This window comes from Protopterus annectens, chromosome 1.part1 (genome assembly GCF_019279795.1).
Source record: "Protopterus annectens isolate FY-2018-M chromosome 1.part1, PAN1.0, whole genome shotgun sequence".
In the NCBI taxonomy this organism is placed as follows: domain Eukaryota; kingdom Metazoa; phylum Chordata; order Ceratodontiformes; family Protopteridae; genus Protopterus; species Protopterus annectens.
In genome coordinates this window covers 530,126,077-530,148,588 of record NC_056726.1, presented here as the reverse complement: position 1 = coordinate 530,148,588, position 22,512 = coordinate 530,126,077, and the positions used below count along the sequence as shown (strand labels likewise).

At 40.6% G+C, this 22,512-nt stretch overlaps 1 protein-coding gene across 2 annotated transcripts in view; it reads left to right on the top strand.

The window, feature by feature from the left end:
- The first annotated feature begins 2,071 nt into the window (after positions 1 to 2,071).
- The window catches only part of EP300 (E1A binding protein p300), a 1,713,356-nt gene continuing 1,692,915 nt past the window's right edge, over positions 2,072 to 22,512 (top strand). For both annotated transcript variants that reach the window (XM_044076495.1, XM_044076487.1), the window contains exon 1: positions 2,072 to 2,893. In XM_044076495.1, the coding sequence (XP_043932430.1) occupies positions 2,668 to 2,893 (226 nt within the window). In that variant the 5' untranslated portion in view covers positions 2,072 to 2,667. The remainder of the gene's footprint in view (positions 2,894 to 22,512) is intronic.

The window sequence follows — 22,512 nt, the reverse complement described above, 5'->3', positions numbered from 1 at the left end:
GTTGCAGTCACCTGTTTTGCTGTACCCCCACCTGTGTAGGTATGATAATGTCTGGTGCACACTGCAGCAGCCCATGTACTGCCCTGCATAGCCCAGGTTTGATACCACATGCATCTTTTTATTCTCTGTTGTAGTCTATGTCACAGCCCTTAAGTTGTGGGCCAGATGACGCCTCTTTGCCACTTTTGCAAAGTACATCTCCCACATGTTCCTCACCCAACTTCAGCCTCCACTCTCCCCTTCTCTTCCTTCCATGACTGGTATGTAAGGCCCTGCCAATATGTTCATCTGCTTCTCCATCTGTTTTTACACTGCCATATTGAGTTGCTTGTCATACACAAGCGTATGCAGTGCCGTGTTGTATGGTATGGCACAACAGAGATTATGTTGTATATGTCTGGACTGAAATTCAATGCCCCACCATAGGTGTCTAGCTATTAAATGCATCCCTTCATTAGTCTGAATAAAAGTATTTCGGTTAGGGGTCGCCGCAGAGGAACTCCGGTCCGCTCATGATTGACAGTGGATTTTACGGTGCCCAGTTGCCAGCCCGTCGCCCAGCCTTCAACGAAGACACGCCCATTCACGCTCGCACCTACCTGCATGTCTATAACGTCATTTGACCGCGGGGAGGACATGCAGACTCACCACGGAAGGCGCTCCAGTCGAGAATCGTTTGAATACATGCTCCATTATATGTCCTGATGTAGGATTCATGAGAGAGATGCTTACAATATCCGACACATCCCATGTAGGTCACTAGTAGGTCCCTATAGCTAGTACAGATAAGGCTACACATAACTTTGTATCCACAGGAACAAGTATAATATGCACTCCCTTGATCCACTTTTGAGTGACTCAGTTTGATTAGGCTGTTACAGTACAAAATATTGCACAGTTTAGTGCAGTTTGGCTGGCATTTGGCACATAGGATTAAAGCTGTGAGTTGTAGTTCCTGTAGTATAGGGTTTGAGTTCCTCAACCCTCATTTGCTTACTGTGTGATCTTGAGCATGTCACTTAACCAGACATTGCACTGTGGTCAGCCCTGAGAAGGGACTGTGTGTACAATGGAACTTCCTGGTTAAGGAATGAGTATTATTATGACCAGAATCAGTGACAAAAACAAAACTAATTAAACATTTTTCCCAAATACTGGTACTACTAACTTGGAAGCTTTATAAACTAAGAGGACTTGAATTAACATGCATTTGCTAAAATAATTCCCACCACAATGTATATTTTATAATTTACCACTGCTTTTCAAAGTTACTGACACTGACTTTTGGTGGGGGGCGTCAAAGGAAAATTTTGATCCAAAATCAGGATGGGACATCCCTGAAAATCTGATAGCCTTGATGAGTATTACCTAATTCACTTAAAATTATTTTTTAACAATAAAAAGTATGAAAGTACCCAGTAGCGTTATCGATTAACTCTGATATGAACCTATGATATTTGGTGATTTTTTTTTTACCGAGGGACACGGCAAAAATGGGACACAAACTCAAGCACGTCATGCGAAATCAGGGACATTTCAGAGATTCAAGAAACGTGCTCCATTATGAGTATTTCATCAGTAAACGTATTTTCGAACAAATAATAATGACGGTTGTATTATATTAGACTTTCAATAAAATCCGATACAGATTATAGAATAATTATAGCCTTTTTCGGTGTAGTATTGCATTTAGAAATAATGACCGAATTAAACATGTACATAATGGAAATGGAATGTAGAACTGTTTGCGAGAACTACTCTTCGACGGACGATGGTTGGGTTATTAATAGTAAAAAACAAGTTCATAAATGATAACAAAAAATTGCACATAATGGCGTATAGAAATGGTTTTGAGAACTACAAGACAGTGGTGTATACATAATAATAAACGCGTATTGTTCAAATATTTGAGCATAGAAGAATTTTTCTTCGGGAAAATGATTTTGGAAGAAAACATACATTTCGCTCAGAAACTCTTATTTAAATATCTGTCAGTCATGCATAATATATGCAGAGCGATGCTGTTATTTGCATATGACGACGCTCATCAAGGTCTACGCAATCCCGCCCATATACGGATTGGAGACTGTTAACTCAACATTGGTCGTACAGTCGAGATGTAAAAGTCTGCGAACCCCCTCTGCTGTGGGATGCAATTGGAAAGGAAATAACACACAGGGAGGAAGCCCAAGAAGGTCTAGAAGCACGCACATACCACTTATAGTTTTGTAGGGCTTTTCTGGTTTCCGATCGCGACTCGCATTGGCGAGTCTTTAGTTGTGGTGTGTCATCACCCCCGTTCCCCTAACCGCCACCACCACCGATCTCTCTCCCTCTAGCTGGCCGTGAGTTGCAAGATTCCAGCCTTTTCGGCTTTGTCGGGATGAAGAGGAGGCGGCTGTCGGCGGTGGCGGCGGAGGGGCAGCTGGGGCCAGCAGTGTTTGTGTTCTTGTCTAGTGAGCGAAGGCTGATGATGACGGAGGAGGAGGCTGGCAGCAGTAGGAGCTTTTGCACCAGCCGTTCTGTTTTTCGTTGTTATTGAGTCGCAGCAGCAGGCCCCGCTTTGCTTTACCTTCACACTGAAGATTGGTGTGTGTGTGCTTTGGTGTCTGTGCGGCCTCGGACACGGATCAGCTGCGGTTTACTTGGTTTTTTTCCGTGCTCTTTATGTTTCAAGACATTTTTGTGAGTTTGGATCGACATGAAACTGTAATTTATAACGTTATTTTGTACATTTATCCCCGCCTCCCTGTTCTGCATTTCTGTCTTTCTTATAATTTAATAATATTATTGCGAATAAAAATGGCCGAGAATGTGGTGGATCCGGGCCCACCGCCAAAGCGGCCTAAACTATCGTCTCCTGCCCTGTCGGTCTCCGCCAGCGACGGAACAGGTTGGTGCCCTTTTTGTCATTTGTGGATTTGGTCTGGGGGAATGAGTCTTGTCTGATTTGTTCTATGACAAAATGGATGTATGTCGGCAATACAGGGGAGTCACTTGCAAGGATTGACAGTCTTTACAGCTTCTTCCTCAGTGCTGTTAGACGTTGTTTTTCATTTCTCATTGTTGAAGTTGCATTTGGCTATTTTACGTTGAGTAACTGATGCATTCTCATTGGATACGTTACTTCCTTTGCCGATGTATGTGACAGGCTTGCTTTTTCTGAGTTGCCATGTTTTGTGTGTTTATGTTCTGTACGTGCTCTCAGATGTTCTTAATCATCATTTAACTGCAGACACTTTTGTAGTAGGTAGTGTACTGGTTATCTCATTGCTTTTCATTCTTTGTGTGGAACCTTTGTTTATTTTTCAGTTTCATTTAGTAGCTTGTTGATACATTGTTTTGGTTATTGTCTGTATTGTATGTTTGTATGCTGTTATTTCTTAAATAACCAAAGTCTGTGAGCTCTGTTACTGGGCTTTGTATTGCCTTGCATTTCATGCCATTAGGTAACCCGTTTCAGAATGGTAAAATTACTGTATTAGTTAAATAATGATCTTGGTTATAACCTCTGCTGGCTATGTGAAGTTTTCTGATTGTGGCGCATATTGAGACGTTTAATTTTTCGTTCTACCTACGCAGTTCAGACGAGATTTTTTTTTCGTCTTTGTAGGTCTTCATTAAAATATATAGGTCTATTCAGATGACTTTGTGGGAGCTTTTCCTTGCTTTAATTGAAAGCTGAATGTTGTTTGGAGTAGCATGTAGTTTTTTTTTTTTTGTTTTGTTTTTTGTGAAATGCTTTTTATAAGGGAGGTGTCCTGAAAGCAAGCCGTTTTGATCAGTTCAGTTTCAGTATTTGTACATGTTCTTAAGGTGTCTCAATAATATGTGCTTGTAAAATTTGAACAGGTTGCATTTCTTAAGTAAAACTACACTGTATCAGAATGGCTTATATCAGTGCTTTCTTTCTGTTGTTGCACTTTGAAACTCCCAAGATGTTTTGTATTGTGCATGTTAAACATTGTATTTTTACAGGCTTCAAAATGTTTTGAAATATTTTGTTTGACTTTACAGTAGTGGTGTAACTAAGCAGTTTATACCATTTGTACTGTTTTCATTTTGTGAACAAACAAAACCTGCTTTTATGTTGCTGTGTTACAGTTCGAGTTAACCTTTTAGTCCAGAATATTGTATTGTTACATGTTGTCATGTACAGATGTAGTGTAGTTATTTTAACTGTTTTTACATGTGATAGGGAAATCCGACCTTTTTTTGTATAGCTGGTCTTGTTTTTATGTAAAGTTACGTTCATTGAAATGGTTTATGTCAAAGGGAGAGTGATCATATTCATGTGTAAATTCCATTCAGAGCATTATTTGTTTATTTTTTGTTTAATTGGGTAGGAGAGCTAGTCTACTGATCTTTTTAAGCCATGACCCAGCCTTACAAGGAGCACAGAAAACTTGCATAGTTCATTTTACAATTGTGACAGTATTGCGGTAGGAGGAGCACTGTATAGGGAATGTGTATAACAGTTAACTAACTGAGAAGGTTTAAAGACAACTATTTTGTACAGTGTTAGTCTTTATTTACGTTTATAAAAGAGGAAATTGTTTACCTTATCATTACAAGTGACACTGATTCTTTGTTTTAAAGCCAGTGAGGACTAATCATTGATGAAACATTTGGGACTAGATTCATTGATGTCCATATTTGAGTTACTTCAATGAAATATGATTCACTGTTGTTGTGAGAGTGCCCTTTCCCACATTTTATTTTTTAAAAGGTGCCTGGTCGGTGTAATATTATTTTTGTGTTAAGAATAAAGATGTATGTTTTCGTAATATAGTTAAAATACCAGTGGTTTAGACCTTTCTGTTTTGCTGTTAATTGAGCTTTAATGAGTTTGTTGAGAAGTGCATTGTTTACACTATTTTTTTTTCTTTTTTTTTTTGTGCCATCAGACATTCTTGCTTACTTAAAGAAATGTTTATTTTTGTTGATCATTTGATGGATCTTTTATCATTACCCATGGTGATATTTATAGTGAATGAGATGTCTGCTCAGATTCTTAAGATATATACTGTGTTCTCGTGAACAAGTATAGTGCAGTCTTTAATATCCATTTGAAAAGTTTTGTTTTAAAGTCTTACAAAGTTTACTGTGATGTGCAGTCTGCGTGCTTTTCAATAAAAGGTGCTGTTTTTGACATTTTCCTGTTTAGGTTTCGTGCAGTGTTTTGAATGATTTTGTGCAGTGTGTTTCATCATTGTATAACATCATTATTTTGGCTTGTTATATTTGTGTAGGGGTGACTGTGTTTACATGGTAATAACAAGTAGTAGTGGCTTGGCATCCATGTAAGCTGCAGTTTGCAACTGGTTGGTGTGGTATGACTGGCAGTCTGAAATATGTTTAGGGCACTGGCTTGATTGGCATCTAATGCACACATGGTATTGTGTATGGTAATCTTTGAGAGACAATTTTGACTTCTGGAATGTTGTACATTCCCACACAAATAGTTTCTGGGAGTGAATTTATTTTTGGAAGATTTGAGCAAGACCTTTACAAAACCATATTGTTTTTTTTTTATGATGTATTCACGCCACTTTAGTATTGCACAGTTTTGAGATTGCAATTTCCATGCTGCACAATACCACACAAGAACAAAGTGCAAGAGATGTTTCCCAATACTCTGTTAAGTTTGCCAACTTGCTAAGTGATACATGGACGTTTTTATGTAGTTTTGAAGTATCGTACTATGTGGTTTTACATTTTTTATTACTGCATTTCTGGAATTGAATTATTTTACATGTATTAGGAACTTTGCATGTTTTGCCATATTTTTCTCGTTCCTCCAATGTAAATAAGGTATTCCTCTTTAGAGTAGGCCTTTACTTGAAGGCTGGCTTCTTTTCCCAGCTTGTGATGTGCATGTCTTTCATTTCTTGTTTTACGTTTCTGGTGGTTGCTTGTAGTTTCTTTGAAACTGTCTTGGAATCTTTTCTTTAGGTTGAGCTTGTAGCGATCTCAAGTCTGTCAGAAAACATGTTTTCTAATTTTTAACTGGGTGTGTACAGCACTGACTTTGGCAGGTACAATGTAGTTTGTTCTTCTTTTGCCTTTTCCCGGTTAGGGGTCGCCACAGTGTAGTAGTCTTCCTTTTTGATATGGTGGATTTTGAGAGTTTTTAGGGATTTAAGAAAATAATACTTGGCTTTGACATATTGACTGAAGTTAAATTTTTTTTTCAATAAAACAAAATTGTACTAAGGTGATGTCACTTTTATTGAAAATAAAAAAAAAAATAAACTATGGCTGGTTGGTCTGGCACATCTTGCAGAATGAGAGTTATGAATAGTGTAGGATATGCACTAGTCTTCAGTGATGGATGCCATACAGCTGTTAAAGGGTGAAACTTGTTGGCTTCTCAAATGTGCACATATTTGCAGCACGTGAAGCTTAATACTTATTGAAATTCTACTGGGGGAGAAGGGAGAAGAGGTAAGGAAGAACAGAACTTTTTAGATCAAAGAAAAACAGAATGGATTGCTTGAGACTGGTAAAGATGGTTAAACATTTATTCTCTTGCTTCTGGGGTGTTCACAAAGGGACTGCGTTGTGAAACGGAGTTCATACTGGACTTAGGTGCATTTTGCAACTGCTATTCAATTTCTAAGTCTGTGGTGTTAGACGTCAGCATAGCTGCTGGTAATTTTATGACACCAGGTAAGCTGTTAGTTAGAATTCTTGTTTAGTGCATTTGTTGTGTATACGTTTGTCTATTTCATGATTTTTAAATATTTGTGGCCGACAGTTTACTTGCTGTCTTGAGGGTATGTGTAATGAACTGGTCTAATCTCAACTGCTGTTTCTTGCTTTTTCAAAACTTACTGTTTCAGTTATTGCTATTGTACAGATTATTTAAAGGTTTGTGTATGGCTATTGGTTATACCATGCAGGAGACTGTTACAGACTTTGGCTCAGTTTCCCAGTGGCTTTTGAGTACTTTCTGGTTAAGTAATTTACTTTTGAGTCACACAATTGGCAAGTAGGGTGTAAACCACTTGCAATGATTGACTAACTTCATCTTCTGTGTAACTTTAGAGCATGTTCCTATAGGATCCAACCAGAGGCCAAAACGTAACAACATTTGTAAAGAGATACTCGCAAGCCCCCCTTTGGCAGTGTGTATTGTAAATGACATTATATGTTTCTTCCTGATTTAGCTTCAAGTTGTTGGTTCTTGAGCTCACACTGGTCAACAAGTTGGCCATCTCTAGCTATGACTTGTTTCTTCCTTGTTTGGATGAATCAGTGTAGTATAAGTGGAGCATCTTCAATTCAAGAGCAAAACTGGATACTCAACTTGCGTATGTAAACATTTCCGCTGGGCTGAGAAGAGAAAAGTGGTCATGTAAGAAATAAGGAAACAAAAATGCATTAAAGTGGTAAATAGTATTCTGTAGAACAACCTTTACTGATTTGTTTGATAAATACACTGTATCTCCTGAAAATCGAAGTTAACACGTAAGGGAAGGGATTAGTTATCCTTTTTTTTGTGTGTGTGCCCTGTTTACCCAACCAGTGGCACTTTTGTAGTTTCACTTTATCAAAAATAGAGTTCCCATATGTTAAATTGTGGGATGCATTATTGACAAGGTATGAACATTGCAGTGATTTATCATGGGTCGAAAGGAAAGGATACCCTGTAATATTTTATTGACACAAAAATATGAAAGTAAACCTAAACCCTAGACTTCATTGTTTGATAAGGAGACACTAACTATACATTCTGGTGCTTTAATCTCACTTCAGCCCATAGCAGTTGAGAAAGATGCCATAGCTTTTTTTCAGAAACAAATATTCTGGTGCAGTGATACATGAGCCCATGTAATAGGTGACATTTTTGATGATTCTTTAATTTGATCCCTGGCTCTTTTTTATATTCTAAAGACATGGTGGATTTGGCAGTACCTATCTATAAAATGACCTTGCTTTAGGTGGAGTGGTATTTGTAGGGCTACCAGCTTCTGGCTGTTTTCATATCTGTTCCAGGCTTTGGTCCCGTGTAACCCCAAATTCAGTGAAGCAAGTATTGAGTATGGATGATTACTCTAATCCTACATAATGAAGGCTTTTCAACCAAAGGTGCGTTGTGGATAGTTGTGCTGCACTCCATGCATCTGCAGCTATTCATACATACTTTGAAATGTTTCTCCTACTGTTTAGTCTGTCACCCCAGTTAGCCACTTGTATTTGCATTGGAATAATACTGTAGAAACTGAGTCATGCGTAGTATTTGGCTTAAGGTTCTGGCAGCTGTACGGCATGAAAGTACTGTAGCATTAAAGTTTGATTATGTAGCTGTAGCCCGCATTCTGAAATTATGGGTGATATTCTCATGTTAAGACATGGAGCTTGTTTGGTTATGAAGTGTGTTCCTATGCTAGAGGTGCTGTTGCAGATTTTTTGGCCAGTATTCACAAATGCTGCCGACAGTGCATGGGTTTTCTACATGGAAAAGGTGGCTTACCAGATCCCTGTGAAGTTATGAGTGAGACCCTTTGGAAATTTGTTACAATATTAGAGAAGTACTTTGCAGGATGTGCAATAGCAAATCCTGCCCTAACCACGCCTCCAGACAGAGAATTCCTAGCGTCTTGTTGACTCTGTTGAATGGGTTCTGTTGGTAGGAGTGGCTTTTTGTTTTCCAGCACTTCCCTAATGTTGTTCCCGTTCTTCATTGGATATTCCGGGGGGGGGGGGCATACTGAATAAGAAGCATTTCTGCAGGTTTTTCCCCTGTAAGTTAAAGGCAGATGAGACGGCACTGAATTCATAACAGCAATTCTGCTGTTATCTCCTGCGTTTGTAACGGTGTATTCTCCTCCCGTATGAGTAATTGAATTAGCGACTGTAGTGGATTTGGTAATACTACCGCACAGCAGTTCAGGTTTGCTCAAGGTTCGTCTATGAATTGATTTCTGAACAGTGCCACATACGTGAAGCAGTGTCGCCTCAGCAACAAAGATGTTCTCTAGTTTGATTTTTGGATGGGATGTGTAGTGGTCACTTGCGGTGTGTCGTGCTCACCTCTTCTTAAGGCATTCACATCTGTAAAAAAGCAGGGTGTGGGGGGGTGCAGGGGGGCTTGCCCTCCTGAAAAAAACAAAGAATTAATAATTACTTTTGGTTAACTGTGCTTTTGATAGCCTTTGACCGTACAACAGGCTTACTCACTAATGGCTGCTTTATGGGGTTGGAGCTGAGTTTGTGCATGAATATTAAACATTTCAGTAGTGACTACATGACGTGACATGCGAATTACCATGCCTGCCAGTCTTCGGACGGTTACACGCTAATTTGTCCTGTCAGTCACTACTGACAAACCCACACCTGCGCAGAACTAAGTGCGACGTACTTCTCTAACATAATGCCGGAAATTCGCAGTACCACAGAGTGCAAGCAGCACTCGGTTAGAAGAATACAGGTGTCTGATGGCAGATTAATTGCATTAGAGCTACAGCTGCAAGGAAGGAATGGTAGTTGGACTACATTTAGAGGCTGATGCACAGCATATGTCCTTTAGCATTGCAGGCATCCTCAACATAATGCTTTCCAGCTTTCACATGTATCACCATCCCATCTCCACTAATACACAACTGACCTGCAAAGGGCTTCCCATGTACAGTAGCCCCTCGTGTCTGACAATGCCACAGCTGTACCCCAGACACAGGCCATCCTGCAACAGAATCTGTGTATAAAACACACAAAGGTGTTCTGTCTCCTGCATGCATTGACAGGTTATGTCTGCAACATTGTTTTGTTTTTTGTATTATACAGTGGGTAGGCGACAGAGCTAGCTGCTGTAATGGCTCTATATGGTTCACTGCAGCATTGTACTTCAACATACCTGGGATGTGAGCCAGTGTCTGTACATCTGTTTACTCTGTATGAGCACACATCTGTCTGTTGTGGGTTTGATTTCAAAGCGGTGATCCTTCAAACTTTATACATCCAAACTGCACGACTTCTAATGTTATGTTTTCAGCCACCTGTCCATTTGCTTGGGGTGCTTGTATCTGCAGTAGTTGTATCACTATCAAGATGCATCTCTGTGTGCTGTAGAAAGGATGGCCACTGATTTGTTATGCTTGGAAGATGCAACACATTATCATTACACATTTGCTTTCTAATGATTTTGTGGAACATTTGATTGTTTCTATTGCGCCATGTAGTACATTGGCTAGGTCACATTGGTTTTTAGTAGAAATATTTTGCATTGGAATGCTGGAGTTGGTTTGTACAGTGCTGCTTGGATGGTTGCATTTGTGAAGATAAGGTGAAATTGTGTAATTGGATCTCCTTTAGAGTGATGAAGCTTAATATAGTATGTGGCATTTCTGTATAGTGTGAATTTTATTGAGTTGGAGTGTCAGCCATTGTGAAATACCATTACAAAGAAAAGTAGGTAAGACTTTATCTTATATTATCTGTTCTGATCTCAAACTTTACAGTTAATATATATTTCACATTTTCTTCTGTTAGTGTGTTCCAGTGTTTTTCTTAGCTGTTGTACTTGTCTATTTTTCTCAAGTTCAGTTCAAACTTAAATGCTTATTTCGTAAGCGCTGTTTACAAAATTGAACAAAGTGGACATGAAAACCAAACAGCATGCCAAAATCTTAGTAGTTAAAATACTCGAAGCCAATTAATCGGTGCGAAAGGTCGTAACTTAAATTTTCAAGTCAGGAAAACCATGATGATCATTTAAAAAGGTTCTAACACAAACATAGGAAGTTATCCACCACCTTCCAGAGCCTGAAATTGGAAAACTCGGCATAAAAATAAACCATTTATAATCGCATTTGAAGTTGTTTATCTGCCAAGCTGTACATTTTTAGATCTTGCAAAAAATGAAGTCAATATGCAATTTGTCGGCTTGTTTTATGAAGTCAAGATGTAGCCATGGCTTAGTCTGTTAAAGTAGATTTGTAACACTGTGGTATTGCATTGTAGTATCTAGTGAGTCAAGCATTCTACCAGTATTTGTTTGGATTGTTTTGTCAGTGATGAATGGTATTTTCTTGTTGACGTCCTGTCCGGCAGGGCTCCATAGACTTTTTAATGGACATGTGTCTGCACAAGTGCAGTAATCCTACATTAAAGTCTGAGGATGCATGTTACATTTTTCCCTGCGTTGGTCACAGAGGTTAAAAATGTAAGTTGTGCTAGTGTGACAAATTGCTTAAAGTAAGCTGTTAGTAAATGGTTAATGGCAAGGTAAATTGACAGTAGTGAAAATAAGAATTCTGAATTTTTTAATTTTATCTCTAGGAATAGTAATTTTGCACTTTGTGACTCACTTGATTTTTGTAATTGTTTCATCCCCTTTTGCAGCACCCAGTGGCTTTTAGTAATGGGTGTCTTTTTAGTTTCATTGTCACCCCCCCCCCCCCATTTTGTACATTGGGTCAGGGTGTTGTCAGCTGTCTCAATCACTCTATTGTGTACCACTTTTGTCTTCTTCAACACTCATGCCTGACTGACATGTGTCTTCTCGCACAATCTATCCACCTCTTTGCAGAATGACCTAGTTTCCTCTTGCCTTCTGTCTTGCACATCATCCTCATCAGATTGTCTTATGTTTTTCTGTGCATGTGCCTGAACCACTGTAACCTGTTCTTTTTGACCTTTTCTACAACTGGACCAACTTTGGCTTCTGCTGTTTGTCTTCTGTCCTACAGTGTGCTTTCTACCACCCATTTCAGGTTAATTTCCATCACCTGTAGCTTCCTTAACTTTTTTGTGCTGCCTTTACTGTACAGATTTCTGTACCATACAACAGTACTGATCATATTACTGTTTTTGTACACCTTACTTTTTGGCATTCTTCTGTCGTGTACTACACTTGACACTTTTGTGGCAGTTGGCTGCAGTCCCTCTAATTCTAGCTTTGACCTTCTCGCTCAGACTTCCTTTCCCCTAAGCCACCCCTCCCAGATACTTGCAGTTGTTAAACTGTTCCACTGTTTTCCTTTCTATCTCCGTTCCGTCTGATTTTTCAATTTATTGACATTGTTGTTGTCTTATTTGTACTAATTTTTTATTCCATGTGCCTTTTTTGCATTCCATTCCCCTGTCATTTGAAGTTCTTATTCAGACTCTGCCTATAATGGCACATTTCTGCATACAGCAGCTTTGTTCATGTCTCCACCCCAATCTCTTTCTTGTAAACTGGCACTAGCATGCTTATTCTCCAGTGATATGGGATGCACTCTTCTCCAGACTGCTGTGAGTATCATCAGGAGCCATTTCTCCCCATCTCACCCAGCATCTTTAATCATATCTGCTGTGATCTAATCTGAGCCTGCCTGTCTCCCTGAATTCATTTTCTTATTGCTGTTCTTTCTTTTTCTATGGTGGTCTCTTACTTTTCTTTCATCGTAGGCTTTGCAGCTTCTCCCGAGGTTCCTTTTATTCAGAAGCTGCTGGAAGTACTTCTGTCTGCCTTTGGTGTCCTATGGACTGGTGCGCAGGTTGTTGCTGGCATCCTTAGAAGGGTGTTGAACTGTCTTTGCCTTGCAACCCAATAAAGATTTTGTGCTGTCTACCCCCTCACTTTCCAGAAGCTGGTAGAGTACCTTTGATGCATTTCTTAGCCTTTGTTAGCCAGCCAATTTCATGTGATTTGCTTTTATCATTTTTCTGTTCTGTTGCCATGATTGAGTCTTTATCTAAATGACTAAACTCGTGTCTGCATCAGTTCTGGTATGTTCTGCATTATGTTGTAGAAAGCAGGTTATTGGTCTGTGGTTGTTCGGATGCTATGCAGATTTGCTTTTAAGCAGCAGTGTAGATGTACATTCACAACTACAGTATTCTTTATGAATGGGATTCTCTGATGTGAAGCTCGCCGCCCAGCCAGTTTACAAAAGTCTACCGTTGCTTTAAGGTACGCTGAATGTCACCTGCACACTCCTTGTGTAGGGTAGGGTAGGGTATAAAGGTGACATTTAGGCATACTATCCTCAGAACTTCTTTGCTGCCAGTCCGAATGCTGTTTTAACCATCTGTTACCTTTGTCCATTTTACCTTTTTTCTGTTTGTTCACATTCCTGTGCTTACTCCCGTTTGCTGGGGGCCTCACAGTTGCAGATAAGTACCCAGTTGGGTTTTTAGTTACTTTTTCTGTTTGTTTTGTGCTGTTTGGGGTTAATGTCATCCAGGAAGGGTAAATCCCAGTGTGGGAGTCTTTCCATAAAGACTGCCACAATAAGTGTCTTTTTGCCTAGTTGCTGCTCACGACCATGCGTCTTGTTCAGTTTGTCCCCAAATCTCTCTGTAGTAGGCTGTTCTTTAGGTTCTCTTATTTGCGCGAGTTGCTCAATGCTGGTTTGGCCTATTTTTCTATTAAGGCCCACTTATCAGCTCTTTCTGTTTGTCTGCCTTTAACCCCCCCCCCCTTAGCTTCTAGATTTGAGGTTTAACCATTTCTTAAAGGTGTCCTTAATATTAGACCTCCCAGGAAGCCTGTTCCTCCTTCCTGGGATCTTAATTTTATTTTGGAAAAATTGACTTCAGCTCTTTTTGAGCCTGCTGTTTTAGCTTCCTTGCAACATTGTTCTTTGAAGGCACTTCTTTTGTTAGTTCATACTTCTGTCAGATGGGTGTCTTGAGTTGCAAGCCCTTATGGCTTGTCCACCTTTTTTTTTCATGAGGACAGGGTGTCCTTGTGTACTAATCCTTCTTTCATGGTGGTTAATGAGTTGTCACTTAATCAGTCTATTAGTCTACTTTTTCCCCTCTCTGCAATCTGACAGAGAGGGTGTTGTATACATTCAGATGTGCATAGACAGCTCAGATTTTATTTGGATAAAACTAAAGCGATCAGAAAATCTGAGCATTTGTTTCCTTTCCTTTCATCCTATGTCTTTAGGTTTGGCTGTTTTCAAGCAAACTATTTCCAGTTGGATTTCAAAGGCTATTTCCTTTTGTTATACTTTTCATGGCAAGAGCCTTCCTTCCTTCTGTAAAGGCCCATTCACTAGAGCTGTGGCTTCTTCTGTTGCTTTTTTTTCCCCCCAAAGGCTTGGATGCTAATTCTGTTCTTGAAGCTGCTACCTGGACTTCTGTGTATACCGTTACCAAATATTGCCACTTGGATGGTATCGCTAGAGCTGGTTTTGCTACTGCTATTCTTCTTGGGGGGGGGGGGGGCTGTCCTGCTTCCTCCTCCCAAGTTTCTTCTTGAGCTGGTTTTGCTACTGCTATTCTTCTTGGGGGGGGGGGGGGCTGTCCTGCTTCCTCCTCCCAAGTTTTTTCTTGAGCTTTGGCACTCTCCCACTCGTAAGGACTACTGCAGTGGTGAATGTGAGGACATAGTACAGTTGTGTAAAGTCTTACCGTAATGGTAGATATCCTTGCTTTCACCGCTGCAGTATTCAAAGTATGTCAGGTTTTGGGGATTTTGTAGGTCATCAACTTGAAGGCCAAGAGACCCCGGGAAACACCATTGAGTTTGAGTGCATCATCCTGGAGGGCCAGAAGACACCTGCAAGGGTTTCTTTAGGTTGTTCCCTGAAGATAATGGATGATTCAGTTGATTGAGTTAATGCTTTGGAGAAACTCATCTTGGTGGTGCATGTATTGAAAAGATTAAAAAAAAAAAACCTTCCAGCTACCAAAAGATTGTCCTACTCTGTCACAGTACTTCTTGGTGGACTGTAGTGATAGCATTTCATTAGCCTTGCAGATGCCTTTAGACAACAGTGTCTCAGTGATGGGATCTCTCCCTGATAGGTGCAGTGTTGTAACTTTGCTTCTGACCGTTGGTCATGATCTTTTCATGTTGTACTTATTTTTCCTAGGATTTCTCTGGGTTTTTTTTTTTTTTTTTTTTTACATCTTTGTTTATAGTCATGTTTATGTGTGTAGTTATGTATTGTTTATAGTTTGAAGACTTTAAAGACTAGTGTATTTATTCCGTTATCTAATAAGCAAAGTAATGTGGGTGAATTGGTTGGAAGTCCGTAGTATGATGAGGCATTTTTGTTTTTGGGGGGGGGGGGTTAGATCCATTCCTTCAGTTTGCTTGGGCCACTACCAGCCAGTAGTTTTACATTTCCAAGTGCAGCCCGACATTTCCTTGCTTCTACCTTGAAGCCATAGACTAGTGTTATAATAGTTTAGTTTAGGGGGAGGATGGAGCCAGAGGTAAGAGCTGATATACACATTGTGAGGGCTTTATTTTCGATATTGTTACTTTGATTTTGATACTTTAGTGTGTCGTGTACCTCTTGCATGAACTTGATGTTTGGATTTGGGCACTGACTGTTGCTTCTGCACAAGCAAAAAGTGCTGTAAACAGTCATGTTTGCCATCAAATTTGAGGTGGGAGTACAGCATAGTGTTGGCGTTTTTCTTCTGATGCAAGGTAGTACCCTGTAAAGCAGTATTTTTGAAACCCATGTCCATATTCTGATGTACGGTAATTAGAACTGAAGGGGCATCTGTAAATAACATGAAGGAAAGCTTATTCCTCCAATGTTAACCTTATTCTGGCATTATTGTTATATTGTTTCTGTAATATCACTTGGATGGTTATTACTTGGGTTGTAGCACGTTCCAGTTTCATGAATGTCCAGCAAATTTTTTTTCAGCTATTTCAAATCTTGTTTCAAAAATAATTGTCAATCTGTATGACATAGACTAGACGGAAATTGGGTTTACCACACTTTAATTCAAAAATATCTCTAAGTTTGAGTTGATTGAATGAGATACAAAGACTAGCTCTTTTTTTCCTTTTATGAAAATTTGGAGTGGGAGGTTGGGCATGATGGTTAAGATGTTTACCTTAAAGACACAAGGTGCATGGTTTGATTCTCAGATGGGGTAATTGGCTAGGTTTAAAGTGGCCCACAAGGGTAGTTAGCCTAGTACTAACCTATGAACCTCTGATCCCCTAGTTTGATTTTGAACTGTTCGGGTGTTTTTGTTTTCTCACTTTTTTTGCAGGAAATTGATTTCCAGGTGGATGGGCTGTAAAGTTTTGAAGCATGCTCTAATAAGCTATTTCTTCCTGCTCTCTCAGTAAATATTTTTCTTGTCGGATTTACTGTCTTTTTCTGAAAACCAATGTCCCTGTCTAACTAACTTGCTTCTGTTTAGCTCACAGATTTATAAGTGACTCTTGTTGACTAGTACTTGTGTAAACCACATTACAAAGTTAGTGGTGATAAGTTCATTGATCTGCTTGTAGGACAAATCTGCAAAATTTGCTTACAGCTGTTTGTATTTTGTTTATTTGTACTAGAGTGAAAAGTTTTATTTGGGTGTCCATATTCAGTTTTGGCGATTTTTAAAGTAATTTCTTCCTAAGGTACAAGAAGCAGGAATTTTATAGCATAGTTTTTGTTGAGTTATTTGTTAATATTGCCGGTATGTTTTGCCAAGGATAGTGTAGGGTTTATGATTTTCCCCAGGTGGTGGTTAGACACAAATGACAAAGTCTGCCTTTTCTGACCATTTTACAAATAAGTTATTTGGCGGTCTCTCTGAAGTTCCTAGTATTGCTGCGTCTCCAATAATTTAGTGGAACTAGTTAGCAGATTTTGTTGATGGGGAAACTGCATTACTAGATTCATGGAGTAGGGGTACTCTATCACTGCAGTCTGGAAGAGATCTTCTGTAACTTTGGGCTTGAACTGCATGTGTTGGGACCCAATTCTTATAGCCAGTAGTTTGGAAGCCAGTGGGACTTGCGCAACTTAACATGTGAAACTTCCCTTGGATGCGACTTTCCTCCTTATTCACAATTCTCTGTGCTGTGATTTTCAGTTAAGATCTGTTGCTGCTTGACTAGCTTGCATTGAGCTAAAAGTCCCTAAACTCTGTTTGACAACATTGTGTAGATTTCTGCAGCTATTTTCTTGGATTTCCAGATAATACATGATTAATTTATAATTCAGATTTTCTTGTTCATACGCCTCCATCTTTGACTTTTAGCCATACTAGCTTGGTCTGATGTATACTTTTATTTGCTGTTTATAAAGTTTGTTGTGGTGGGCACTATTGCTTGATTATATTTTTGAGGGTTTTGCCTCCCTGTGGTTATCTTTTTTTGTGATGAAGTAATTGTTCTGGTTTTAGAATGCCTGATAACTGGGAGTAATCCTACCCCCCCCCCGACGTATTGAGTAGTCTGTCATCGTATGGATGATTTCTAGGTCAAATGTGATTTTCATCTCCTCTATTTGTAGAAGTAGCATTACTGTAAAACTGAGAGACATTTTACTGGAAAAAAATAAGTTTTCAGTTTTCAAAAAGTCTTGCTTTTTTTTCTGGGTCTTCAGCTGTGCAGCCTTTTTTGTATGACCAAGTATGTGAGGTTTTTGGTTAGGAACTCACTGAGTTTTTTAATTAAGCAGTGTCATTATGGTAAAGACCATTGCTATTGTACTGACTGCTGTAAAATTCGGGAAGTAACTGCTCCTTTTTCTGTGGCTGCTGTTTTTTGCACAGTGGTTATGAACTTCTAGTGGCTGCTGTCTTAAATGTATGATGCCAGGATTTTTTTACAGGACCACTACTTAACTGTTCTCATAGTCCAGGAACGTTAGGACACCATGAGTTTCCTGCTGTCTTCTTGATGTTCTTCATTCCACATTGCTGCAGTCCTAACTATTGGGTAGTCCGCTGTCCAGTCGGCCCGAATACCAAAGTATATGGCTGACGTCGGTCAGGGCGCATTAGACTGACGTCAGTACGTCAGGGTACTAATGCGCATGACCGACGTCATATCCTCAGTCTTTTTTGCCGCATGGTCCGATGCAGAAGCAATTTTGCGAGTGCAGGTTGGCGTTCTGAAAGTTTCTGAAGTCAGAGTTTCAGACCGAATCAAAGTTGGCTAAGTACCCCGTTGGGGAATATTTTGGTTTTTCTTGCCTCAGTATTTAACCGGATGTCAGAAAAAGTGAATAACTGTATTTCTTGTGGGAAACAGATACCTCATAGGGATTACCATACTTTGTGTATACCTTGTTTAGGGCCTGAGCACGACGTTGTTGGATGCCGCTCTTGTGCTAGATTTAACAAACGCACTATTAAGAGAAGGTTAGACTGTGCCAGGTTAGTGTTTGGGAAGCGTTGTAATTATAAAATGCCGTCGGATACTCCGACGCCGGCTTCGGCTAAAAAACGCAAAGATAAAGCAGCAAAGCCTAGGGTGGAGGAACCGACAGTCCCAGACGTCGGTTCTTTGGAAGGCTCAGTGGAGCCGGAGGTTTTGCCAGGTGTCTCTTTGGAGTCTCAGGAAGAGACTTTACTGTTACAGGATGTATCCTCTCAGGAAGTAGGCCAGGCTGAGGGGGCTTCTCAGGTGGCTGTTCTTCCCTCTCTTCCTAAGGTGGTTAGAGCCTCTCCTTCAGTTTCCAAGGCTTCTTTGAGGGGCAGGCCAAGTTTAGCTTCTGTGGGGGTTTCTCCTAGTACTTCAGGATCTTTGCCTAAGAAACATATGCTTAAAATGGCAGAGGATTTGATTACTATGATTAGGGTTCTATGCCCCTCCTGATAAGAGGCCTAGGGTGGAACCTGAGTTTGAGAGTTTTGAGCAATGCTCAGAGGCTTCGGAGTCTTCGGCTGAAGACTTGCAGGAGTACCCTCCTTATTCTGATTCTGATGTGGATGATTCTACTCCTTCTGCTTCTCCTCCTGAGGATTTTTCATTTTCAGAGACTCTGCATTCCATGAGGGAGCATTTTAAATGGGAAGGTCAAGATTTCTCTGATTCCAGGAAAAGGCTTAGGGAATTCTTGTTTTTACCCCAGCATAGGCCTTTAGCTATACCTCCTGTTTTGAATGTGGTGGAAGATGTGTTTGCAGAGGCTTCCTGAATCCTGATTCTTTGCCTCCTGCCCCAGTTAAACCGGATAGGTATTATAGGGTGCCTGAAGCTCATAAGTATCTTTTTAAGAGTCCTAGGGCAGACCCAGAAACTGTCTCTCAGGGGCCTAAAGGTGTGAGGGCCTCAGTTGTTAAAAATCCTGTCCCTCCTGATAAAGAGGCAAGGGCTTTGGATAGATGGGGAAAGAAAGTGTATACTTCTTCCACTTTAGCCATGAGGGCGTTGAATTGTCAGTTTCACATGTTAAAATATCAGAATTATCTTCTTTCACAGTTGAAATCTAAGGTGGATGCTCTGGCTGAAGGTATTGAGTGTAAAGAGTTGCAGGATTTAGTTCATGTGTCTGAACAGGTAGGTAAACATTCCTTGCAGTGTGGTTTTGATGCTGTGCAGGCCTCCTCCAGGGTGGCTGCCACTGGTTCTGTTCTTCGTAGGCACGCCTGGCTGAGAGATCAGAATTTAGCTGAGCATGTTAAGACAAGGATTTTGGATGCTCCTTTACAGTCTGATGTGTTGTTTGGTTCGCCTGTGGAAGCAGTTTTGAAGAAAATGGAGGACAAGGCTAAGTCTATGCAAACTGTTAAAGATTTTTTGCAGGTGCAGCCTCCGAAATTTAGTAGAAATTGGCCTACTAAGGGATGGACTTATCCTGCTTATGATTCCCAGTCTAGGGGTAGGTCTAGACGTGGTAGGGGCAGAGCTCAGGGTTCTTTTAGGCCTAGGACAGGGAGTTCCCCTGCTCAGACTTCTGGTGAGGGCAGGGGTCAGTCCTTTCGTAAGCAGACCCAATGACCTACCTTTTCAGCTGCCAGTACATTCTCGCCTGGCAGCACCTTTGGGAGGAAGGCTGTCTCTTTTCAAAGAAAATTGGGATTTAATTACCCAAGACAGATGGGTTCTGGATATTATTCACCACGGTTACAGGTTTTATTTCCATACCTTGCCTCCTTTCAAAGGCATGCCAGACATTCCTCCTCTTCAAACGACAGAGGCTCACAAGCAAATTTCTCTGTTGCTCCAAATAGGGGCCATTCAGTCAGTTCCTGTGCCGGAAAGGGGCCTAGGATTTTATTCTCGCCTGTTCCTAGTACCAAAGAAGGGGAACACGTGGAGACCAATTCTGGATTTATCTATCCTCAACACTTATCTGGACATTCCCAAGTTCAAAATGTTGACGTTACAACAGCTTTTACCTCTGCTGGGCAAAGATCACTGGATGGTAACTTTAGATCTCAAGGAAGCTTACCTTCATGTGCCAATCAGACTAAGTTGCAGGAAGTATCTGCGTTTTCGAGCTGGAAATTCTCATTATCAGTTCTCTGCATTGCCCTTTGGCTTATCTACTGCGCCCAGAGTATTCACAAAGGTTCTGGCTCCAGTGATAGCTTACTTCAGGCTAAAAGGAATCCAAATCTATCCTTACTTGGACGACTGCCTGATTCTGGCTCAAGAAAAAGAAGATCTTCTACAGCATCTGGAATATGTCATAGCAGTGCAAAGATGCCTATGGTATTCTGTGAACGAAATAAAGTCCAGTCTAGTACCCTCTCAAGACATGTGCTTTCTGGGTGTGAGACTGAATACAGCAGCCCAGATGGCCTTTTTAACCCCGGACAAACAAAAGAATCTTTCCAGTTACTTCCATCAGCTATCTCTTCAGTCCGGGCTGACTGCAAGGACAGTCCTTCAAGCCTTAGGGTTCATGGCATCTTGTATTCTGGTGCTTCCCAATGCCAAACTGCATATGAGGAAGCTACAATGGTATCTCAAAAATCTGTGGACACAGCACTGCCAGGATTTGGACACTGTCATTCAAATAATACCTTGCATTCAAAAGGAATTTTTGTGGTGGGCTCAGGAATGTCACCTAAACAAGGGACTCTCTGTGACCCGGCCAGAGGAAGTCAGATTCTAACGACAGATGCCTCAGATGTTGCTTGGGGAGCTCATCTAAATGGAAAGTGGATACAAGACAAGTGGCCTGCCAGACTACAGCATCTGCATATCAACATGAAAGAGATGTTAGCAGTTCAGTTTGCATTAATTGCTTTCAAAGAGTTACTTCTTCCAGGGCAGGTGTTGATTCTAACAGACAACACAACTGTCATGTGGTACATCAACAAACAAGGGGAACACATTCTTACCCATTGTGCAGACAAGCAATGATTTTATGGGAGACTGCGCTCACTCTGCAACTAACTCTTCAGGCAAGGTTTCTGCCGGGAGCACAGAACTCCTTAGCAGATGTATTAAGCAGACAAATCATGGATCCCCACGAGTGGAAATTGGATCTTCATGTATTTCAAAAATTGACAGTGTCATGGGGAACTCCAGACATAGATCTGTTCGCTTCTCCACTAAACCACCAGCTGCCAAAGTTTTGCACGAAGGGATTTCATCACACAGCTTGGAAAGTGGATGCTCTTTCTTTCAGTTGGAAAAATCTTCATGTGTATGCCTTTCCACCTCTGCCTCTTCTTCCAAAGGTGCTTCTAAAGGTCAGACAAGACAAGCCAAGGATGATTTTAATAGCTCCAGATTGGCCTCGGCAGCACTGGTACCCATTACTGAGGAGTCTGGTAAGGAAGCCTCCATGGCCTTTACCCTTGATTCCACACCTGTTGTCTCAGAGGGACGGTCATCTGCTCAATGTCAAGCTTCACTCTGTACATCTAACAGCCTGGCATATTCTGTTTTGAAAGACAGCAGGTCTCCGCTTCCTCAACAAGTTTTAAATGTGATTATGGAAGCCAGGAGACCTAGTACAAGGAAAGTGTACGCAGAAAAATGGAAGAGATTTTTGTTTTGGAGTGCAGCAAACAATTTGGAGATTACTGAGCCAAATTTGAGTGTGGCTCTTCAATATCTTACTGAGTTACTGGACAAAGGTTTGTCTTTCTCTTCCATTAAGATTCATGCTGCAGCAATTTCAGCTCACTATGATTGTGACCCACCATTGTTTTCGCATCCTTTGTTCAAGCAATTTCTTAGAGGGGCAAAGAATATAAGACCCCCACGTAGAGCTCCTACTCCTGCTTGGGATCTCAATTTTGTGTTGGAGAAACTTACTCTACAACCTTTTGAGCCTGCGGCTACTGCTGAATTGAAATACTTGTCATGGAAGACTGCTTTTTTGTTGGCCATTACTTCTGCAAGAAGGGTTTCTGAGTTGCAGGCCCTTATGGCAGTGGAGCCTTTTTTGATTTTTCATAAGGATAGGGTATCTTTACGTACTAATCCTTCCTTTATGCCTAAGGTGGTTTCTAGTGTGGCTTTAAACCAAACTATTCATTTGCCTACCTTTTATGCAGATCCCCAAAATAAAGGGAAAAGATTTTGCACACTTTAGATGTACACAGGCTATTGCGTTATTATTTGAGCAGGACTAGGGATTTTAGGCAGTCTCAGCAGTTGTTTGTTTCTTTTGCTTTGAGTTCAAAGGGCAAGCCTGTGTCAAAACAAACTATTTCTAGGTGGATTGGGTGTTGCATTACATTTTGTTATTCCCATCATGGCAAGGAGATTCCAGCTGGGATTAGGCCTCATTCCACTAGGGCTACTGCCACTTCCACAGCATTTCTAAGGGGGGTGGCAACTAAGGATATTTTGGAGGCAGCTACTTGGAGTTCAGTGCATACTTTCTCTAAGCATTATCACCTTCC